Genomic DNA, 20,218 nt, shown 5'->3' with positions numbered 1-20,218 from the left:
TTTTGGATAATTTTCGGTGTATAATTTTCGTACATTTATTTATTTTGGATATTTTATTTATTTATGGACAATGACACTTGTTTATTTAATTTTAATCATTATGTGATATAAATTGTTGTGATTCATTTATCCTTAATTATTACTTAATTGTTGCATTAAGAAATAAATTAATTGGTGCAACTAAAATAAATTACGCATGTATGATACATCGTTGTCAAAATTGACAACACATTGTGAAATGCATGCGTATTAAGATAAAGCGTGAGATGACATTGTCAGACTTGACAACACCTTATGATGCAAGATAAAACTTGACACCATATTGTTGTAGTTGACAACATAAACAGAAACCATCTGCATGCGTCTCTATTTTCTTAAAAAAAATTGAAGCAGTGTTAGTGAATACCATCTATATATATGACACACGCTAACACTCTAAAAAATCACACATTATCTCCCAACACAATATTTAGAACAAAGTATGGCATTTTTGGGAGAAACAAGCAGTCAGACGATTGTGAACTCCACATTGGGTTTTATTTTTCCAAATGGATCAATTATTCACAACGATAGTGGTGTTTATTTTCAAAGTTCCACTCCAGTACCCATTCGAGTACCTAACGCTTGTGATTTTCAAACGCTAAAAACCAGAATACACAATACCCTTCAGCTAACCAACAAACAATATTTGGATGAAATTTACTATCGGCAGTCATTCACAGATACAGGTAACCAATTTCGCTTTCAATGTATGCAATTGAAAAATGATGATGATGTTAACACAATGTTAATGTGTAATCATCAATTTTTGTGTGTTGGTTCGATTGAGTTATTATGCATCATTGTTAAAACACCAGATGATATATTAAACTTACTTGTAGCCACTATGACCCCTACTCATGATGCCCTGCTATATTACAACAGGAGGTGGAACATGCCACGCCAACATGAGTTTTTCAGTTACTCGTTCATAGGAAAAAATCCCAAAACGTTTGACATTCCTTCCGGATGTACTATCGATGAACTGAAGGATTTGATCAAACAAGTTGCACCTCATGGGATTCCCCCTTATCGTATTCATGAATCATAAACAATAAGGCAATTGTTTTTTCGTCAACCAAACCACTATGAGTATTTAGATAAAGTTATCAAATTTCAAATTATTGAGCTAAAAACTAACGATGATGTGCTAAAGGTCTTAGTATAGTCTAACTACTGAAAACAATTTGGGCCAATAGAAATTTTAGCTATTTTTAGTAAATAGGTAATGGAAATGGAAGATGATGTGTCTCGGTCGCACTATGATTCAATGAAAAATTAGTATTACTTAATTGTAGTTTTTCATGCAAATTTTATTTCTTTCCACTATGTTGAAGTTAATGTAATGTTTGAATTCGTGTCCATTAGCGAATGAAGCCGTATGATTATTATTTTTAAAGCTTTTAATTGTTTCGTGCCTTTTAAAAATACTTATTGAAGCAAAATTCCGAATGTCAAAAAAATAATAATTTACACAAACATCAACGCTAATAAAATTTTATGTTCATGGTTCACCTAAATCAACAAATTTGGTATTCAGCCTAGACAAAGTTGTGTAACGCTGCATTCTAGCTATGTACGGAGTAGGCCACTGCTTTGCCTGAGAATGACAATGTGTACTCTATAGCAACGCCACTGGTGGTAAAGGATAGTGGTCTCGTAATAAAATCTGTTACATAACGACAAACAAATTGAACGTTACATACAAATCACTAAATTTTTAGCAGATTTACTAAATTCATAATTATGCAATTACCTGTACAAAATGATTTCCATACACATGACCAATTCATATTACACGATGCACAGAAAAAATCTAGTGGCACCTGACTTATAAGAGGAAAAAATGTCATGCTTTGTTGTTGTGAAAGAGAAACAACGATCACGTTGTATCGTGAAGCAATGATGTATCCCATATCCGTAATATTCATCCACTTGTCCATGGTAACCTACATGTAACAGACAGCAAATACTGGTTACTTAAAATGTTATTTTAACAAAAAATGACATAATAATAAAATTTCGCACCTTAGATAAGTCGTCAACAAGTAGAAAACGCTTTAATTCCTCAAATCTCTCTATGCCACCAACCAGGTTGATATACTCTTCAAACCAACTAGTTAGTTCTTTGTGCAAATGGTTCCTCACTAATGACCACGATTCTTCACCTATACCCAATTGGGCAGCTATTGCACGATAACCACAATTACCATCTACTTTGACATCAATAATGTTTTCAATAGAATCCTGGATGCAAGGATGAAATTGATTCAACATTGGAATATTCTGTCTCTGTATTGGGTCCTGAGATGATGATGTACTATGTTTCACTGAGGAATTACTATTTTACACAGAGTGTAACACATCAACATACTCCCAATAAGAAGAATCGCGTTTTGTTGACTTTTGTTGTTTGGCAAGCGGTTTTTTTGGAGCACCCTTGGTTTTCACTTTTTCTGGAGAAGGACACATGGAGTTCATATCTGGGTAAGCAATTTCTCACAGCTTTGACTTCAAATGTATTTTACCACAAACATCGAGTTGCTCAAAGCGTTTCAATATGGTTTCCATCTCCTCAATTATGGTCACCCGTGTCTCACTTAACCCTTGATATGAAAAACTAAGTCTCCGCCAAAAAATGTGGATTGTCTCCAGTGGTGTGGAGCTAACAACATATTTAAACAACTCACATGCACATGGAAAACCGTGGGTACTTGATGTGCCATCATTTTCTTCTATTTTCTAAACCCTATTTGCACCATTTTAATTATTGATTGGTCTTAATTGTCAATTAATTAGGCAGTTTTATTATTTGGGCTCATTTAGCTTTTTGGATCTCCTTATGTTAGATGTTACCCATTCCTTTCATTCCCTGATGTTCATTGAGAAATATGTGAATGTTTTTGTTTGTCTCCCTTTGATATCCTTGGATTTTGTTCTTTGTTTCATTTTGCCCAGGAGTGCAAAAGGCTAAGTATGGGGGGTTTTGATGTGCCATCATTTTCTTCTATTTTCTAAACCCTTTTTGCACCATTTTAATTATTGATTGGTCTTAATTGTCAATTAATTAGGTAGTTTTATTATTTGGGCTCATTTAGCTAATTTGATGTTTTTAATCTAATTTCAGGAATTAATGAAACATTGGGCTTAATCCGTATTTTGGTTGTGGACTTGAAGAGGGCAAATAAAGCAGCGCTTACCTTAGTTAATTTCTAATTAGGAAATTTGGCAATTTTATTTTATGTTGTTCAGTGTTTATTTCGTTTTGGGCCAGAGTATTGTAATAGGGCCCAGTGACTTTGAGTGACTCTTTTTAAATAGATGCCTTGGGATTCGTGCAGGGCATTCTGTTATGCTATTTTCATTATTCAGAGCTTTGGTTTTAGGTTTTCACGTTTTTCTGTTCCCTTTTGAGCCTTGTTTCCCTTTCCTTGTTTTGAAGCTCACTACAAGCCTTAAGTGAAAAACCATGATATCACCACATCCTTAAGGAATTTTGGAGCTTTGGAATTGTTTTGGGAATAAGTGTGGGGGGTTTTTGTTTCATTGTACAACTTGTTTTGTTGGCTATGCTTCATGATGTATTTTGGGCCATACTTGATGTACATTGTATATTGATTAAATGTTGGACATGCTGAATGAAATGTTGTTTCTCAAAGGCTATAGAGTAAAAAAAAAATTCGAAAAAAGAAAAAGAAAAGCAATAAAGTTGAGTGAATAAGATCTTAAATGGCACAAGAATGATGAAACTCTTGGTTCTACTCTTCATGTTTAAATTTTATCTTCTTTTTTATTTTCTTATTTTTTTTTCTTAATATGCACTTATTCCCCATTGCTCCTCTATTCCTTTGGGATTTAGCCACTTATTCCATATTTCTCCATACCTTGTCCTTGGCCCCATTACAACCTTAAAAGACCTTTTGATCCTCATGTGCTTGTGTTTGTGGGTTGATTGTCAATTTTAGAATGTTGCCAAGTTTATGTGGTGTTTGCTTTCATGGGTGCTTTGAGGGTAAATAGTAGCCTAGACACTTGAGAGATAGAGTGTATATCTTGTGAGGCTTTATCACTTTTCATTCTTGAGCTGATTAACTATTTTGCCATGATTGGGTTGCTTAGATGATTTTCATGAATGTCTTGACTTTTTGGATCTCCTTATGTTAGATGTTACCCATTCCTTTCATTCCTTGATGTTCATTGAGAAATATATGAGTGTTTTTGTTTGTCTCTCTTTGATATCCTTGGATTTTGTTCTTTGTTTCATTTTGCCCAGGAGTGCAAAAGGCTAAGTATGGGGGGTTTTGATGTGTCATCATTTTCTTCTATTTTCTAAACCCTTTTTGCACCATTTTAATTATTGATTGGTCTTAATTGTCAATTAATTAGGCATTTTTATTATTTGGGCTCATTTAGCTAATTTGATGTTTTTAATCTAATTTCAGGAATTAATGAAACATTGGGCTTAATCCGGATTTTGGTTGTGGACTTGAAGAGGGCAAATAAAGAGCGCTTACCTTAGTTAATTTCTAATTAGGAAATTTGGCAATTTTATTTTATGTTGTTCAGTGTTTATTTCGTTTTGGGCCAGAGTATTGTAATAGGGCCCAGTGACTTTGAGTGACTCTTTTTAAATAGTTGCCTTGGGATTCGTGTAGGGCATTTTGTTATGCTATTTTCATTATTCAGAGCTTTGGTTTTAGGTTTTCACGTTTTTCTGTTCCCTTGTTACGGTTTTTGTTCTTAATGCAAATTTCCGTTTTCTGCTTCTAATTACGAGTTCATTCTTGCTTCTTCTTCTACTTTCATTTACGTTTCTGTCTCATTTTCGTTTCTGTTCATTTATGTTTCTGCTTCATGTTTCATTTGCGTTTTCTGTTTGAATCCATGGAAGGCTAGATTTTCTGGTGTTGTTTCCTTTTGAGGACGAAGCCCAACTCTCTTTGAGGTTTCGCTTGTAATGTGGTTTCCTGGCAGTTTTCCCTTCACCAGTTATCCCAAATTCGTGAATATTAATCAGTGCACGCTTCGTGTTCGATTAATTGCCTCTGAGCCTAACTTGCGTTCATGCTTAATGGACGAAGGGCTAACTGGTGTATGTGGTGCCTAATCACGTAATGACAACCCTAAGTTGATTTACGCTTAGTAAATTGAAATAGGGTTGGATTAAGTGGTTGACTGTTATGGACGAATTCTCCATAACCCAGGATAAGAGAATGACTTCTGAATCAAAGGAAACAACCCGTTTTTAATATTAGTAGTTTCGTATTTCAGTTTACTTGTTCTGCTCTTTAATCACAAAGCAAACAACCCCCCCAATCGTTACTGTTACTGCAAGTATATTATGAACAATTGGTGTGTCACTGCTCGTTGGGAAACGACCTAGGATCACTTCTTAGTTACTGCATTTTCATGTTTATTTGATTCGGGTACGCCCTCGATCAAATTTGGCACCGTTGCCAGGGAGCAGTGTCCAAAGGTTCATAATAGCTAGCGCATCGTGTGTTTAATTCTTTCGTGTTTTATGTTTAATTGTTAGTATTGTGTTAGTATGTGTGTTAGTGTTTGTTTAGTATCTTGGTATTTTGTTTAGTGTGTGTTCTGTTTCAGTTTTCCTGCTAAGCGCTTCCCCTGTTTCAGTTTTGGGTGTTTTGCGACGGACTTAGCGACCATTTCTGCTTGCGGCAAACCAGAGTAGTAGTAGAAATCCCTTAGCGACGGATTTTAGCGACCACCCATGCTGAATTATTTGTGATTTTTTGTTTTAGTAGCTAGGGTTGTTATTTTTGGATGAATTTTTTTGTGGTCACTTCTTTTAATCCACATTTTGTAAGAAAAATTGCTAGAGCCTTTAGTTTGGTCAGATTTGAAAGTTCCAAAAAAAGTAGCAAATTTTGTGTTTGTCAAAACTTCAAACGACCATAACTTTCGCTCCGGTTATCAGAATCGCAATTATTATATATGCATTTGGGGTAGAAAAAAATTTCCTTCGCCAACATAGTCCGCCGTAGGCCGGCTGAGGTCTCCATCATCCAAAAAAAGCGATTCTGTCAAAAGTTTTTTATTTTTCAAGTTTTATTCACTTATTTTTCTTAACCTACCATTTTTTAGCTTTCATAGTTAGACTTTGAATTTTTGCCTGAAAATTTTTGTGCTATCTTCTCATCATTTTATAAGGTTGCTCACAAAATTTCAAGTCATTTGGATATCATTTGAGGGTAGCTGTAGTTCAAACCTACACCTTTATTTACATGACAAGGCAACTAGTTGTGTGCATGCTGAATGTAGTGTATGACTAGAGGCAATCCATCTGACTTACAACCCTTTGATCCTGAGATAGATAGGACATTTCATAGATTAGTTAGGCATCATTTTATACCTTTTGATCATTCTGAGCATTCCATTACTGGTGAATATGTGCATTCTGTTATTGGTGATTTTGAACATCCTGATCTTGAGCATTATAATTTTGAGCATTCTGATTCTGAGCATTCTGATTTTGCACATTCTGAGAACATGGCACAACCTCCACCCCGTGAGAGGACTCTAAGGGAAATGGCTGCACCTGATTTCACCTACGAAAGCTTGTGCATCCAATACCCTGATGAGGATGTCCCATATGTTCTTAAAACTGGACTGATTCATTTGCTTCCAAAGTTTCATGGCCTTGCAGGTGAAGACCCGCACAAACATTTGAAGGAATTTCATATTGTCTGCTCCACCATGAAACCCCCAGATGTCCAAGAGGATCACATATTTCTGAAGGCTTTTCCTCATTCATTAGAGGGAGTGGCAAAGGACTGGCTGTATTACCTTGCTCCAAGGTCCATCACGAGCTGGGATGACCTTAAGAGAATATTCTTAGAAAAAATTTTCCCTGCTTCCAGGACCACAGCCATCAGGAAAGATATCTCAGGTATTAGACAACTCAATGGAGAGAGCTTGTATGAGTACTGGGAGCGATTTAAGAAACTATGTGCCAGTTGCCCTCACCATCAGGTTTCGGAGCAGCTTCTTCTCCAATATTTTTATGAAGGACTCAGTAATATGGAGAGAAGTATGATAGATGCTGCCAGTGGTGGAGCCGTTGGAGACATGACTCCTGCTGAAGCCAGGAATTTAATTGAGAAGATGGCTTCCAACTCCCAGCAGTTTAGCGCCAGAAATGATGCCATAGTCATTAGAGGAGTGCATGAGGTAGCTACAAACTCAGCTGCATCATCTGAGACTAAGAAGCTTGAAGGCAAATTAGATGCATTGGTTAACTTGGTAACCCAACTGGCCTTGAATCAGAAATCTGTACCTGTCGCAAGGGTTTGTGGTTTGTGCTCCTCTGTTGACCACCATACAGACCTTTGCCCTTCCATGCAGCAACCTGGAGCAATTGAGCTGCCTGAAGCTTATGCTGCAAATATTTACAATAGACCTCCTCAACCTCAGCAGCAAAATCAACCACAGCAGAACAATTATGACCTTTCCAGCAACAGATACAACCCTGGATGTAGGAATCACCCTAATCTCAGATGGTCCAGCCCTCAGCAACAACAACAACAGCCTGCTCCTTCCTTCCAAAATGCTGCTGGCCCAAGCAGACCATACATTCCTCCACCAGTCCAACAACAACAACAACCCCAGAAACAGCCAACAGTTGAGGCCCCTCCACAATCTTCCCTCGAAGAACTTGTGAGGCAAATGACTATGCAAAACATGCAGTTTCAACAAGAGACTAGAGCTTCCATTCAGAGCTTAACCAATCAGATGGGACAATTGGCTACCCAATTGAATCAACAACAGTCCCAGAATTCTGACAAGCTACCTTCTCAAGCTGTCCAAAATCCCAAAAATGTCAGTGCTATTTCATTGAGGTCGGGAAAGCAGTGTCAAGGACCTCAACCCGTAGCACCTTCCTCATCTACAAATGAACCTGCCAAACATCACTCTACTCCAGAAAAAGGTGATGACAAAAATTTACCTAACAATTTCTGTGCAGGTGAATCTTCTTCCATAGGTAATTCTGATTTGCAGAAGCAGCACATTCCCCCTCTTCCATTCCCTCCAAGAGCAGTTTCCAACAAAAAAATGGAAGAGGCAGAGAAAGAGATCTTGGAAACGTTTAGAAAAGTAGAGGTAAACATACCTCTGTTGGATGCAATAAAGCAAATTCCAAGATATGCTAAATTCTTGAAGGAGCTGTGCACTAATAAGCAGAAGCTTAAAGGAAGTGAACGAATTAGCATGGGCAGAAATGTCTCCGCATTGATTGGTAAATCTGTTCCTCAAATTCCTGAAAAATGCAAAGATCCAGGTACATTCAGCATACCTTGTATTATAGGGAATAGTAAGTTTGACAATGCCATGCTAGATTTAGGAGCCTCTGTTAGTGTTATGCCTCTGTCTATTTTTAATTCTCTATCTCTAGGTCCCTTGCAGTCAACTGATGTGGTAATTCATTTAGCTAATAGAAGTGTTGCCTATCCTGTTGGTTTCATAGAAGATGTCTTAGTTAGAGTTGGTGAACTGATTTTCCCTGTTGATTTTTATATTTTGAATATGGAAGATGGATTTTCTCAAGGATCAGTTCCCATCATTCTAGGCAGACCGTTTATGAAAACTGCTAGAACTAAGATAGATGTATATGCAGGCACACTATCCATGGAATTTGGTGATATAACTGTTCATTTTAATATTCTGGATGCTATGAAATACCCATCTGAAGATCTTTCTGTATTTCGTGCTGAAATAATTGACCATGTTGTTGATGAATACATGACTGATCTTTATTCTAATCTGCATGCCTCTCACTCTTCATGCATTGACTCTGAAATTGTACTTGATCATATGTCTGAATTTGATGCTGAGAGTGAATCTGAGAGTGATATTGATTGCATGTCTGGTGGTGGTGTTTTACCTCTCGAGATTGATTTTATAGAGTCAGATAGGACTAACCATGTTTCAGGAAGTACACATACCTTTGACTTTCTTTATGAGGTAAAGGCTGAGAAACCATTTCCTTCTACCACTGTCCAGCCGACCACACCAGAATTGAAGCCTCTGCCATCAAATTTAAAATACGCTTACTTGGATGATAGCAAGAGTTTTCCAGTGATTATATCTGCCTCCCTTGCTGATGAGCAAGAGGAGAAGTTGCTGTCAGTTCTCAAGAAGCATAAGAAGGCTATAGGCTGGACCTTGGCGGACATTCCTGGTATTAGCCCATCCACATGTATGCATCGAATAAATTTAGAGGATGGAGCTAAACCAGTAAGACAGCCACAGAGAAGACTCAACCCGGTGATTCTTGATGTAGTGAAGAAGGAGATAACCAAGATTTTGCAAGCTAGAATCATTTATCCTATCTCCGATAGCCAATGGGTGAGTCCCGTCCAGGTAGTCCCGAAGAAGACCGGCCTCACAGTGATAAAAAATGAGAAGGAAGAGTTGATTCCTACTCGGGTGCAGAACAGTTGGAGAGTCTGCATTGACTACAGGAGGCTGAACCAGGTTACCAAAAAGGACCATTTTCCCCTGCCATTCATTGATCAGATGCTTGAACGCCTGGCAGGTAAATCTCACTACTGTTTCCTTGATGGTTTTTCTGGTTATATGCAAATTACTATTGCTCCTGAGGATCAAGAAAAGACCACATTCACCTGCCCCTTCAGCACTTTTGCTTATAGGAGGATGCCTTTCGGCCTGTGCAATGCCCCTGGTACCTTCCAGCGGTGCATGATTAGTATTTTCAGTAAATTTTTAGAAAATTGCATAGAGGTGTTTATGGATGATTTCACTGTATATGGATCCTCTTTTGATGGTTGTTTGGATAGTTTAGAAAAAGTTTTAAATAGATGCATTGAAACTAACCTTGTTCTAAATTTTGAAAAATGTCATTTTATGGTTGAGCAAGGTATAGTTTTAGGGCACATTATTTCCAATAAAGGTATTGAAGTAGATCCTACTAAAATTTCTGTTATTTCACAATTTCCTTACCCCTCTTGTGTGCGAGAGGTGCGATCTTTTCTTGGTCATGCAGGGTTCTACAGGCGCTTTATAAGGGATTTTAGTAAAGTGGCCCTTCCGCTGTCCAACTTGTTGCAAAAGGAGGTGGAGTTTGACTTTAATGACAGATGCAAAGAGGCTTTTGATTGCCTCAAAAGAGCGCTAACTACCACCCCCATCATCCAGGCACCCGATTGGACAGCCCCTTTTGAGCTTATGTGTGATGCATCAAATTATGCATTGGGGGCTGTCCTTGCTCAGAAAATTGATAAATTGCCCAGGGTGATATATTATGCTTTTAGGACTTTAGATGCTGCCCAAGCGAATTATACTACTACTGAGAAAGAGCTTCTAGCCATAGTTTTTGCTCTTGAAATATTTCGATCTTATTTGCTTGGTACCCGCATTATTGTTTACACTGACCATGCAGCTCTAAAGTACTTGTTGAAGAAGGCTGATTCTAAGCCTAGGTTGATCCGATGGATGCTCTGGCTCCAAGAGTTTGACTTGGAGATTCGTGATAGGAGCGGAGCACAAAATCTAGTTGCTGATCATTTGAGCCGGATCGAACGTGTATCAGATGCGGATTCACCCATTCGGGATGATTTCCCGGATGATCATTTGTATATACTGTATAGTATTTCTGACTCTCTTTCTACTCCTTGGTTTGCTAACATTGTCAATTATTTAGTTGCCTATGTTTTTCCTCCCTTAGCATCCAAGGCCCAAAAAGATAAAATTAAAAGTGATGCTAAGCATTTTATTTGGGATGACCCCTACTTGTGGAAATTGTGCAGTGATCAGGTAATTAGACGATGCATTCCAGATCATGAGACTGACTCAGTCCTGCAGTTCTGTCATTCTTCCGCACCGGGAGGTCATCTGGGTGTTCAAAGGACAGCTCGCAAAGTGCTTGATTGTGGTTTTTATTGGCCCACCATCTTTAAAGATGCGTGGAAGATCTGCAGCACTTGTGAGCAGTGTCAGAGAGCAGGAAATACACTTACATGGCGACAACAAATGCCTCAGCAACCTATGCTATTCTGTGAGGTGTTTGATGTTTGGGGTATAGATTTCATGGGCCCTTTTCCTGTCTCTTTTGGTTATGTTTACATTCTCCTTGCAGTTGACTATGTTTCAAAATGGGTGGAAGCCAAGCCCACTAGAACTAATGATGCTAAAGTTATTGCAGACTTTGTCAGGTCTAATCTGTTTTGCAGGTTTGGAGTACCTAAAGCAATTGTTAGTGATCAAGGAACCCATTTTTGCAATAGGACAATGCATGCCCTACTTAAAAAGTACGGGGTGGTACACAGGGTATCCACACCATACCACCCCCAGACCAATGGACAGGAAGAAATTTCTAACCGGGAAATCAAGCGAATTTTAGAGAAGATTGTGCAGCCAAGCAGGAAAGATTGGAGTACCAGGCTTGATGATGCTCTCTGGGCACATCGGACTGCCTACAAAGCACCCATAGGAATGTCTCCTTATCGGGTTGTCTTTGGAAAGGCATGTCATCTTCCAGTGGAAATTGAGCACAAAGCTTACTGAGCAGTGAAGACTTGCAACTTCTCTATGGATCAAGCTGGTGAGGAAAGAAAGTTGCAACTGAGTGAGTTAGATGAAATCCGCCTAGAAGCCTACGAGAATGCCAAGTTCTACAAAGAAAAGACCAAGAAGTTCCATGATAGCATGATAGTTAAAAAGGACTTCATGGTTGGGCAAAAAGTGTTATTGTATAATTCTAGGCTTGGACTCATGAGTGGTAAGTTGAGGTCTAAGTGGATTGGTCGTTTTGTTGTTACTAATGTTTTTCCTTATGGTACAGTTGAGATCAAAAGCGACTCCACAAACAAGAGCTTCAAGGTCAACGGACATCGACTTAAGCCATTCCTCACGAACCCTTCTTTAGTGGACGTAGTGGTGGAAGAGACTTCCTTACTCCACCCTACTCTTCCTCCACCATGACTTAGGGAGTTTTTCTTTTCCTATCTCCTTCTTTGCTTTTATTACACTTGTCCGATTCTCTTTGATGATTTAATTGTTTTTAATCTTTTAATTGTGCTACATTGAGGACAATGTGTTGTTTAAGTATGGGGGGGAGTGTTCTTTGGTTTTGCTAGTTTTGTTGGTTTTGTTAATTTGTTAGTTGTGTTAATTTGTTAATGTTGTTAGTTTCGTCGGATTTTTAGTTTAATATTTTGGGTCAATTTTGTGTGCATGTACGACTTTGCATGCTTTTCTTTGAATTATAGGATGTGTTCAAGAAATGGGTAATTGTTTTGAAAATAAAAGTTCTTGACATTTTGTAAATTGAAATCCTTGATTCTCCTCTACATGTCATGATAGTTTTGAAAGCTCAATTTGAAAGTGATAAGTTTTCCTTTGTGAAAATTTGAGCCATCCATCATCATAATCATTTGGTGTGTTTTGCCCCATTGATTGCTTGCACAATAGCCTTGGCTTGATTCTTGTTGATGCTTCCTAATTCACATGCATATTTGGAAATGATTGAGGCAATTTTGTTCTTATAAGCTTCTAGCCAAATGGACTTACCTTGAATTAATTCCTTTGATAGCCCTTTTGAGCCTTGTTTCCCTTTCCTTGTTTTGAAGCTCACTACAAGCCTTAAGTGAAAAACCATGATATCACCATATCCTTAAGGAATTTTGGAGCTTTGGAATTGTTTTGGGAATAAGTGTGGGGGGTTTTTGTTTCATTGGACAACTTGTTTTGTTGGCTATGCTTCATGATGTATTTTGGGCCTTACTTGATGTACATTGTATATTGATTAAATGTTGGACATGCTGAATGAAATGTTGTTTCTCAAAGGCTATAGAGTAAAAAAAAAATTCGAAAAAAGAAAAAGAAAAGCAATAAAGTTGAGTGAATAAGATCTTAAATGGCACAAGAATGATGAAACTCTTGGTTCTACTCTTCATGTTTAAATTTTATCTTCTTTTTTATTTTCTTATTTTTTTTTCTTAATATGCACTTATTCCCCATTGCTCCTCTATTCCTTTGGGATTTAGCCACTTATTCCATATTTCTCCATACCTTGTCCTTGGCCCCATTACAACCTTAAAAGACCTTTTGATCCTCATGTGCTTGTGTTTGTGGGTTGATTGTCAATTTTAGAATGTTGCCAAGTTTATGTGGTGTTTGCTTTCATGGGTGCTTTGAGGGTAAATAGTAGCCTAGACACTTGAGAGATAGAGTGTATATCTTGTGAGGCTTTATCACTTTTCATTCTTGAGCTGATTAACTATTTTGCCATGATTGGGTTGCTTGGATGATTTTCATGAATGTCTTGACTTTTTGGATCTCCTTATGTTAGATGTTACCCATTCCTTTCATTCCTTGATGTTCATTGAGAAATATATGAATGTTTTTGTTTGTCTCTCTTTGATATCCTTGGATTTTGTTCTTTGTTTCATTTTGCCCAGGAGTGCAAAAGGCTAAGTATGGGGGGTTTTGATGTGTCATCATTTTCTTCTATTTTCTAAACCCTTTTTGCACCATTTTAATTATTGATTGGTCTTAATTGTCAATTAATTAGGCATTTTTATTATTTGGGCTCATTTAGCTAATTTGATGTTTTTAATCTAATTTCAGGAATTAATGAAACATTGGACTTAATCCGGATTTTGGTTGTGGACTTGAAGAGGGCAAATAAAGAGCGCTTACCTTAGTTAATTTCTAACTAGGAAATTTGGCAATTTTATTTTATGTTGTTCAGTGTTTATTGCGTTTTGGGCCAGAGTATTGTAATAGGGCCCAGTGACTTTGAGTGACTCTTTTTAAATAGTTGCCTTGGGATTCGTGCAGGGCATTCTGTTATGCTATTTTCATTATTCAGAGCTTTGGTTTTAGGTTTTCACGTTTTTCTGTTCCCTTGTTACGGTTTTTGTTCTTAATGCAAATTTCCGTTTTCTGCTTCTAATTACGAGTTCATTCTTGCTTCTTCTTCTACTTTCATTTACGTTTCTGTCTCATTTACGTTTCTGTTCATTTACGTTTCTGCTTCATGTTTCATTTGCGTTTTCTGTTTGAATCCATGGAAGGCTAGATTTTCTGGTGTTTTTTCCTTTTAAGGACGAAGCCCAACTCTCTTTGAGGTTTCGCTTGTAATGTGGTTTCCTAGCAGTTTTCCCTTCACCAGTTATCCCAAATTCGTGAATATTAATCAGTGCACGCTTCGTGTTCGATTAATTGCCTCTGAGCCTAACTTGCGTTCATGCTTAATGGACGAAGGGCTAACTGGTGTATGTGGTGCCTAATTACGTATTGACAACCCTAAGTTGATTTTCGCTTAGTAAATTGAAATAGGGTTGGATTAAGTGGTTGACTGTTAGGGACGAATTCTCCATAACCCAGGATAAGAGAATGGCTTCTGAATCAAAGGAAACAACCCGTTTTTAATATTAGTAGTTTCGTATTTCAGTTTACTTGTTCTGCTCTTTAATCACAAAGCAAACAACCCCCCCCAATCGTTACTGTTACTGCAAGTATATTATGAACAATTGGTGTGTCACTGCTCGTTGGGAAACGACCTAGGATCACTTCCTAGTTATTGCATTTTCGTGTTTATTTGATTCGGGTACGGCCTCGATCAGTACTCCTCATGACACATCCACATTGTGAAGGGTTTTTGCCTACATAAGCTACACACTCATACTCAACAACAATTTCATTTAAAGTGTACCTTAATACCATGCCAAGTAGTTTTTTGTACAAGGTTACTTTATACACATGCCCAACCACGTGTGTGCTTGTCTCAAAGTATGCTTTAATCTGGGTGTGTTGAAGTGTCATCATATTATTCATTGCTTCCCAAACACTGTATATGTCACCAACTGAGTTTTGTAGGAGTCTCTTTAGTGACCAATGAGCACGCTCAATCCTACAGATGAAATATACAAAAACATGTAAACAATCGAATCATTGTCATTTAAATCAACACTTCAACAAATGAAAACAAACAAAAATCAATATTCATACCTGTTAGTGGTTGTGTTTCCTAGATGCATCACTTTTTTTGTCCATGCTTTCACAAATCTTTCTTTGTGTGAAATCACCCCTGTTTGACACACATAGTCCATAAACATCGGCCACAGAGAGCAAGCCATTTCAAGGTTTTTAAGGTACTCATCAAAAGAACTCTCATTGGGACAGTTAACCAAACTCCCCCAAGCCTCCATCACATAATCCTATGCATTCGTTTGAGCAACTAGAGTTTTGCACTTTTCCTTGACATTCTTGTCAATGTGGAACCGACACAGCAAGTTCGTAGCATTCGAGAATACATTTTTCACTGCATTCATCAAAGACAAATCCCTGTCAGTGACAATAATCCCGGGGAGTGCATCAACTCTCATGAAAAAACCCTGAAACTGCTATAGGGCCCAAACAACATTATTAAGACGTTCTCCTTCCAAGTAAGCAAAACTAGTGGAGAATGTCATTCCTGTTGGTGTAACACTAACAATATCAAGCAACAACAGTTTGTACCTATTTGTTTTGTATGTACTATCGATCAAGAAAACCAAATTACAAGAATTGGTTAACTTTATTGCATTAGGATGACTCCAAAACAAGTCACGTACAACATTATCATCCTTCAGCCTATGCTAGTGAATATACTAATCTCGATCAAGCAGCATCATCAGTTGTTGCATTTCGATGTTACTCCCTCTTATGGAAGAACGATAAGCATGTCTCGCATTGTAAATTTGTTTGATTGTTGTATAATTGTTGTCATTGTGCTCCTTCAACATCAACAAAATATTTCTTGGCTTCACCATGAACTTCGTCATATCAGCAACAACAATCTTCTCATCCTTTGTCATTCGACCTGCATATGGATGCCCAACCAATGAATTTGCCATTTTGTGATTGTGAATCCCACAAATTAACTTCACCATCCAGTCGTCTCCTCCTGAAACTGGCTTTGCACGCAACTTAAACGGGCATCCACATTTTCTACTACCAGTGCATGTTCTTACCAAATTATGTTTCTTAGGCCTATACTCCCCACTCCTTTCACAAGCTATCAACAAAAATGAGGCTCTTCCTCGAACACCAATATTGGTGTCTGACCTCATTATAACGGCAACAAATTCAATGTCATGAGCCAACGATCGAGCCCATTGTAAAACTTCATCACGACTACCAAACAACTAGAACACAATTCAAATCAGGTTTTCCATGAGTAAACATCTATGTAATATAATTACTGTACCAACAACAACAAATCGCACAAATACCTCAGAAGTATTAAAGGTATCAGAACAATCAACTTTAACGCCAACATCTTCCTCATTTTCAACATTCATTTCAACTTCTTCAGACATGATACTATCATACATCCATTGGTCTTCATTCATCTTAATAAAACATTTAACAAATTCAATTCAATAACAACAAATTCAAATTCAATTCACACAAATATAGTTGTTTACACAAAATATTTTACAGCACTTTTCCATTAAAATGTCATATAAATCTAATAAATACATCCTTCAATAAAAAACATTAAATACATAATCATTCTCATATAAATTTGTTTAATTATTAATCATTAGTATATTCATTTTTAAACAATGTAATATTACTAAAACTAGTAAAAAAAATTACAAAATTATTAATAATTAATTTAACAATTAAAAATAAAAAAAATTCCGTATGACCCATATGGATCAACAATCCATATAGGTCATATGGATTGCTGATCCGTATGGTCATACGGATTGTCAATCCGTATGGGTCATACGGATCACCAATCCATATGTACTTCACGTACCTCTTCTTCTCCGTCAACGAAAACTGACTAAAATCCATCGTACACTCCTCACCAACGCATGTACACCACTGGAGAACAAATAAGCTTCTAAACCGCCCTTAACGGAAGCAACATACACTAAGTTATGGAAATTTTGCGGAAAAAAATGGTGCTGCAGAAATGAAAAAATCTTACTGCTTTTTATAATCGAAAATACCATAAGGGTATTTTAAGCATTTAGGAAATTTGCTGGGTGCCCCAAGCAATTCCCTTTCCCTCACTCTTCATTCATTGTTCTCTAGGCCCAAAATATATATCTCACCATGTCCAAATATTAAATGTACACATATTAACTCTTTAATACTATCTTATTAATCAAGTTAAGTTGATTAAACATGATAAATTGATATATGGGTTATTGTAAATTTCAAATAGTATTTTTTTTATTCTTACCAATAAAAAATATCTTAATAATTTAATGTATTTCTTATTTTGAATGAGGAATTATCTTAAAAAAATAAATAGGATGAAGTTTCTTAAGTCTATATAAAAGTAAATTATGTGGAAGCAATGCCTTCCAAGATTATTTTGATGATGCCAAAGAATCAAGAGTTAAGCAAATTCCAAAGTTTCAAGAATCAAGATTCAAGATTCAAGATTCAAGAATCAAGGTTCAAGAATCAAGATTCAAGAATCAAGAGAAGACTCAATCAAGATAAGTATTAAAAAGTTTTTCAAAACATTGAGTAGCACAAGAATTTTTCATAAAATCTTTTACCAAAGAGTTTTACTCTCAGGTAATCGATTACCAGAAGGTAGTAATCGATTACCAGTGGCCAACATTGTTTTCAAAATTGATTTACAAAGCTGTAATCGATTACCATGAGCATGTAATCGATTACCAATGTTTTAAAATGTTAGATTTCAAATTTCAAGAGTCACAACTAGTGATAAAACATTTTCAAATCATTTTAAACTTGTGTAATCGATTACACAATACTTGTAATCGATTACCAGTGTTTCTAAATGTTTTAATTTTCAAATTTAAACATTAAGAGTCACATCTGTTGATGTGTAATCAATTACACCTTGATGGTAATCAATTACTAGTGACTGATTTCGAAAATTAAATTTCCAAAAGTCACAATTCTTCAAGTGACTTGTTTCTGAAGATTTTTTCCAAAAGTCACACCTTTTTAAGTGACTAATTTTCAAAAGAGTCACAATTTTTAAAAGGTGACTAGTTTTAAAAAAATTGACAAGAGTCACAAACTTTAACTTGAGTAATCAAGTGATTATAAATATGTGACCATGACATGAATTTCATAATATCCTTCAACAATCTTTCAATCAATCTTTCAACAAGTTTCATAACAAGTTCTTTATAGATCTTTCTGATTCATTTCTCTTCATCTTTCTAAAAGTTTTTGTTCAATACTTTCTCTTTCAAGAAAAGTTCTTTGATCAAAAACTTGTGCTATTCTTTTTCATTCTCTTCTCCCTTTGCCAAAAGAACAGAAGAACTAATCGCCTGAATTCTTTTGTGTCTCTCTTCTCCCTTACAAAAGATTCAAAGGACTAACCGCCTGAGAATTCTTTTGATTCTTCCCTTCCCCTTAAGCAAAATATTTCAAAGGACTAACCGCCTGAGAATTCTTTGTCCCAACACATTGGAGGGTACATCCTTTGTGGTACAAGTAGAGGGTACATCTACTTAGGGGTTGTTATACTGAGAACAAGAGAGGGTATATCTGTTGTGGATCAGTTCAAGTGGAGGGTACATCCACTTGGTTATTCAAAGAGAACAAGGGAGGGTACATCCCTTGTAGATCTTTGGCTTATAAAGGATTTTACAAGGTTGAAAGAAATATCAAGAACCGCAGGTTGGTTGGGGACTGGATGTAGGCACGGTTTGTGGCCGAACCAGTATAAATCTTGTGTTTGTCTTCTTCCCTACACTCTTTAATTTCTGCTGTGTACTTTTAATTATCGCTTTTACTTTTGGTTAAGTTTCTATTTCTGTTCTTTACTTTCATAACTTAGTAGTAAAAGCCTAATTGAATCTAGTAACATTAAGAATGATAGATTTTTAATTAGTCAAGACACGTTCATAATTAATTCAACTCCCCTTCTTAATTATTCCGAGGCCACTTGATCCAACAAATTACATATGTTTATCAAGTTATTTTAATTAATTTTTAGTTTTTTGACAAGTTTACAAATATTTGATCAAATAAAGTGTTTGAGAAATGATTTTTTCTTATTGACTTATAAGATTTGCTTTAAAATATAACTTAAATTTACTATTACCATTTTTATTTTTATTTTCAATAAAATAATAAAATTTATCATTTATCATTTTATCTGAAATTAAATTATTTATTTTGATTAAACTATTTCTTATTATTTGTTAACTAAATAATTGTTTTGGATTAGCTTAATTAAGTTTTTCATACCTGAAAAATAGATCGTTTTCAGCTTACTATCTAAAAATTCATTTTTTGTCAAATAACTACTCGAAAAATTTTTATGTGTTAACTTACTACCTGTTGTTAGTCCCGAGTCCGTTAAATGATGACATGGTAGACGGAGTTTTACATCATAACATCCAATCGCAAATGCTGATGTCATTGAAGGTGATGACGTGACAACAAGATGCCCGTGACAATGCGTGATGACGTGACACTCCGTTTGTCACATAATCACTTAATGGATACAACTAACAACATCTAATAAAATGAAACTGAAAAATCTTTCAAGTACTTGATTAAAAAAATAAATCTTAAATAATAACTTAAAAATAACTTATATTCCCCATATGAAAAACTTAATTATACTAATATTTTATGCCTAAATAAATTGACAAATGGGCTTTTACGTGGGTCGACTGAATTGTTCCGCAAAACTTTTTTGGACACTGTAATTTCTCTTTGGGTGATGCTAGGTGCACCCAACATTTTTAAAAAAATGCCCCTCTTCTATCTTCTTCCTTAAAAAGCTGGGTGAGCAGTGTTTTAAGTTGCGAAGCTTTTTTGTTCTTCCGTTTCTCTCTTCCGTGTGGTTTTTTCTTGAGATAGGTGAGCTTGGGTGAAGGTGAAGGGGCCGCTGTTCATTGTTGCGGTGGTTGGTTCGTCGTCGGTGACATACGAGGTACACATTTCTTCTGGGTGTGCGTGAGTGGGGTGGTCTGTAAATCATACGGATCAAGTTGATCCGTAAGGTATACATATTTTGCATTTCTAGCATTTATTTATGTTTTAAATTTTTTAAATTATTACTATGTTTGTATGGTCATTTTAAAAAAACAATTTAATTGTTTCAATGTGTAATTGATTAAAATCGTACGTAGAATGATATAGGGTTTTTGCATTTTACTAATCATGAGTTGTAGTGTTTATAAAA

General features: G+C 36.2%; 1 protein-coding gene and 1 non-coding gene across 2 annotated transcripts; both read right to left on the bottom strand.

Moving 5' to 3' along the window:
• Positions 1 to 1,660: 1,660 nt before the first annotated feature.
• LOC114405049 lies at positions 1,661 to 16,875 on the bottom strand. Its single transcript, XM_028367740.1, has 6 exons — positions 16,838 to 16,875; positions 16,302 to 16,392; positions 15,837 to 16,214; positions 2,068 to 2,286; positions 1,866 to 1,988; positions 1,661 to 1,708 (listed from the first exon to the last, which is right to left on the bottom strand). Exons 1-6 carry the CDS (start codon positions 16,873 to 16,875, stop codon positions 1,661 to 1,663), a joined length of 897 nt encoding a protein of 298 aa, XP_028223541.1.
• LOC114407961 lies at positions 6,930 to 7,038 on the bottom strand. The gene has a single exon (XR_003665765.1). It is a non-coding gene; the product is annotated as a small nucleolar RNA R71 (small nucleolar RNA).
• Positions 16,876 to 20,218: the final 3,343 nt, after the last annotated feature.

Source organism: Glycine soja, chromosome 3 (genome assembly GCF_004193775.1).
Source record: "Glycine soja cultivar W05 chromosome 3, ASM419377v2, whole genome shotgun sequence".
NCBI classification, from domain to species: domain Eukaryota; kingdom Viridiplantae; phylum Streptophyta; class Magnoliopsida; order Fabales; family Fabaceae; genus Glycine; species Glycine soja.
This window is presented reverse-complemented; position numbering and strand designations above follow the sequence as displayed.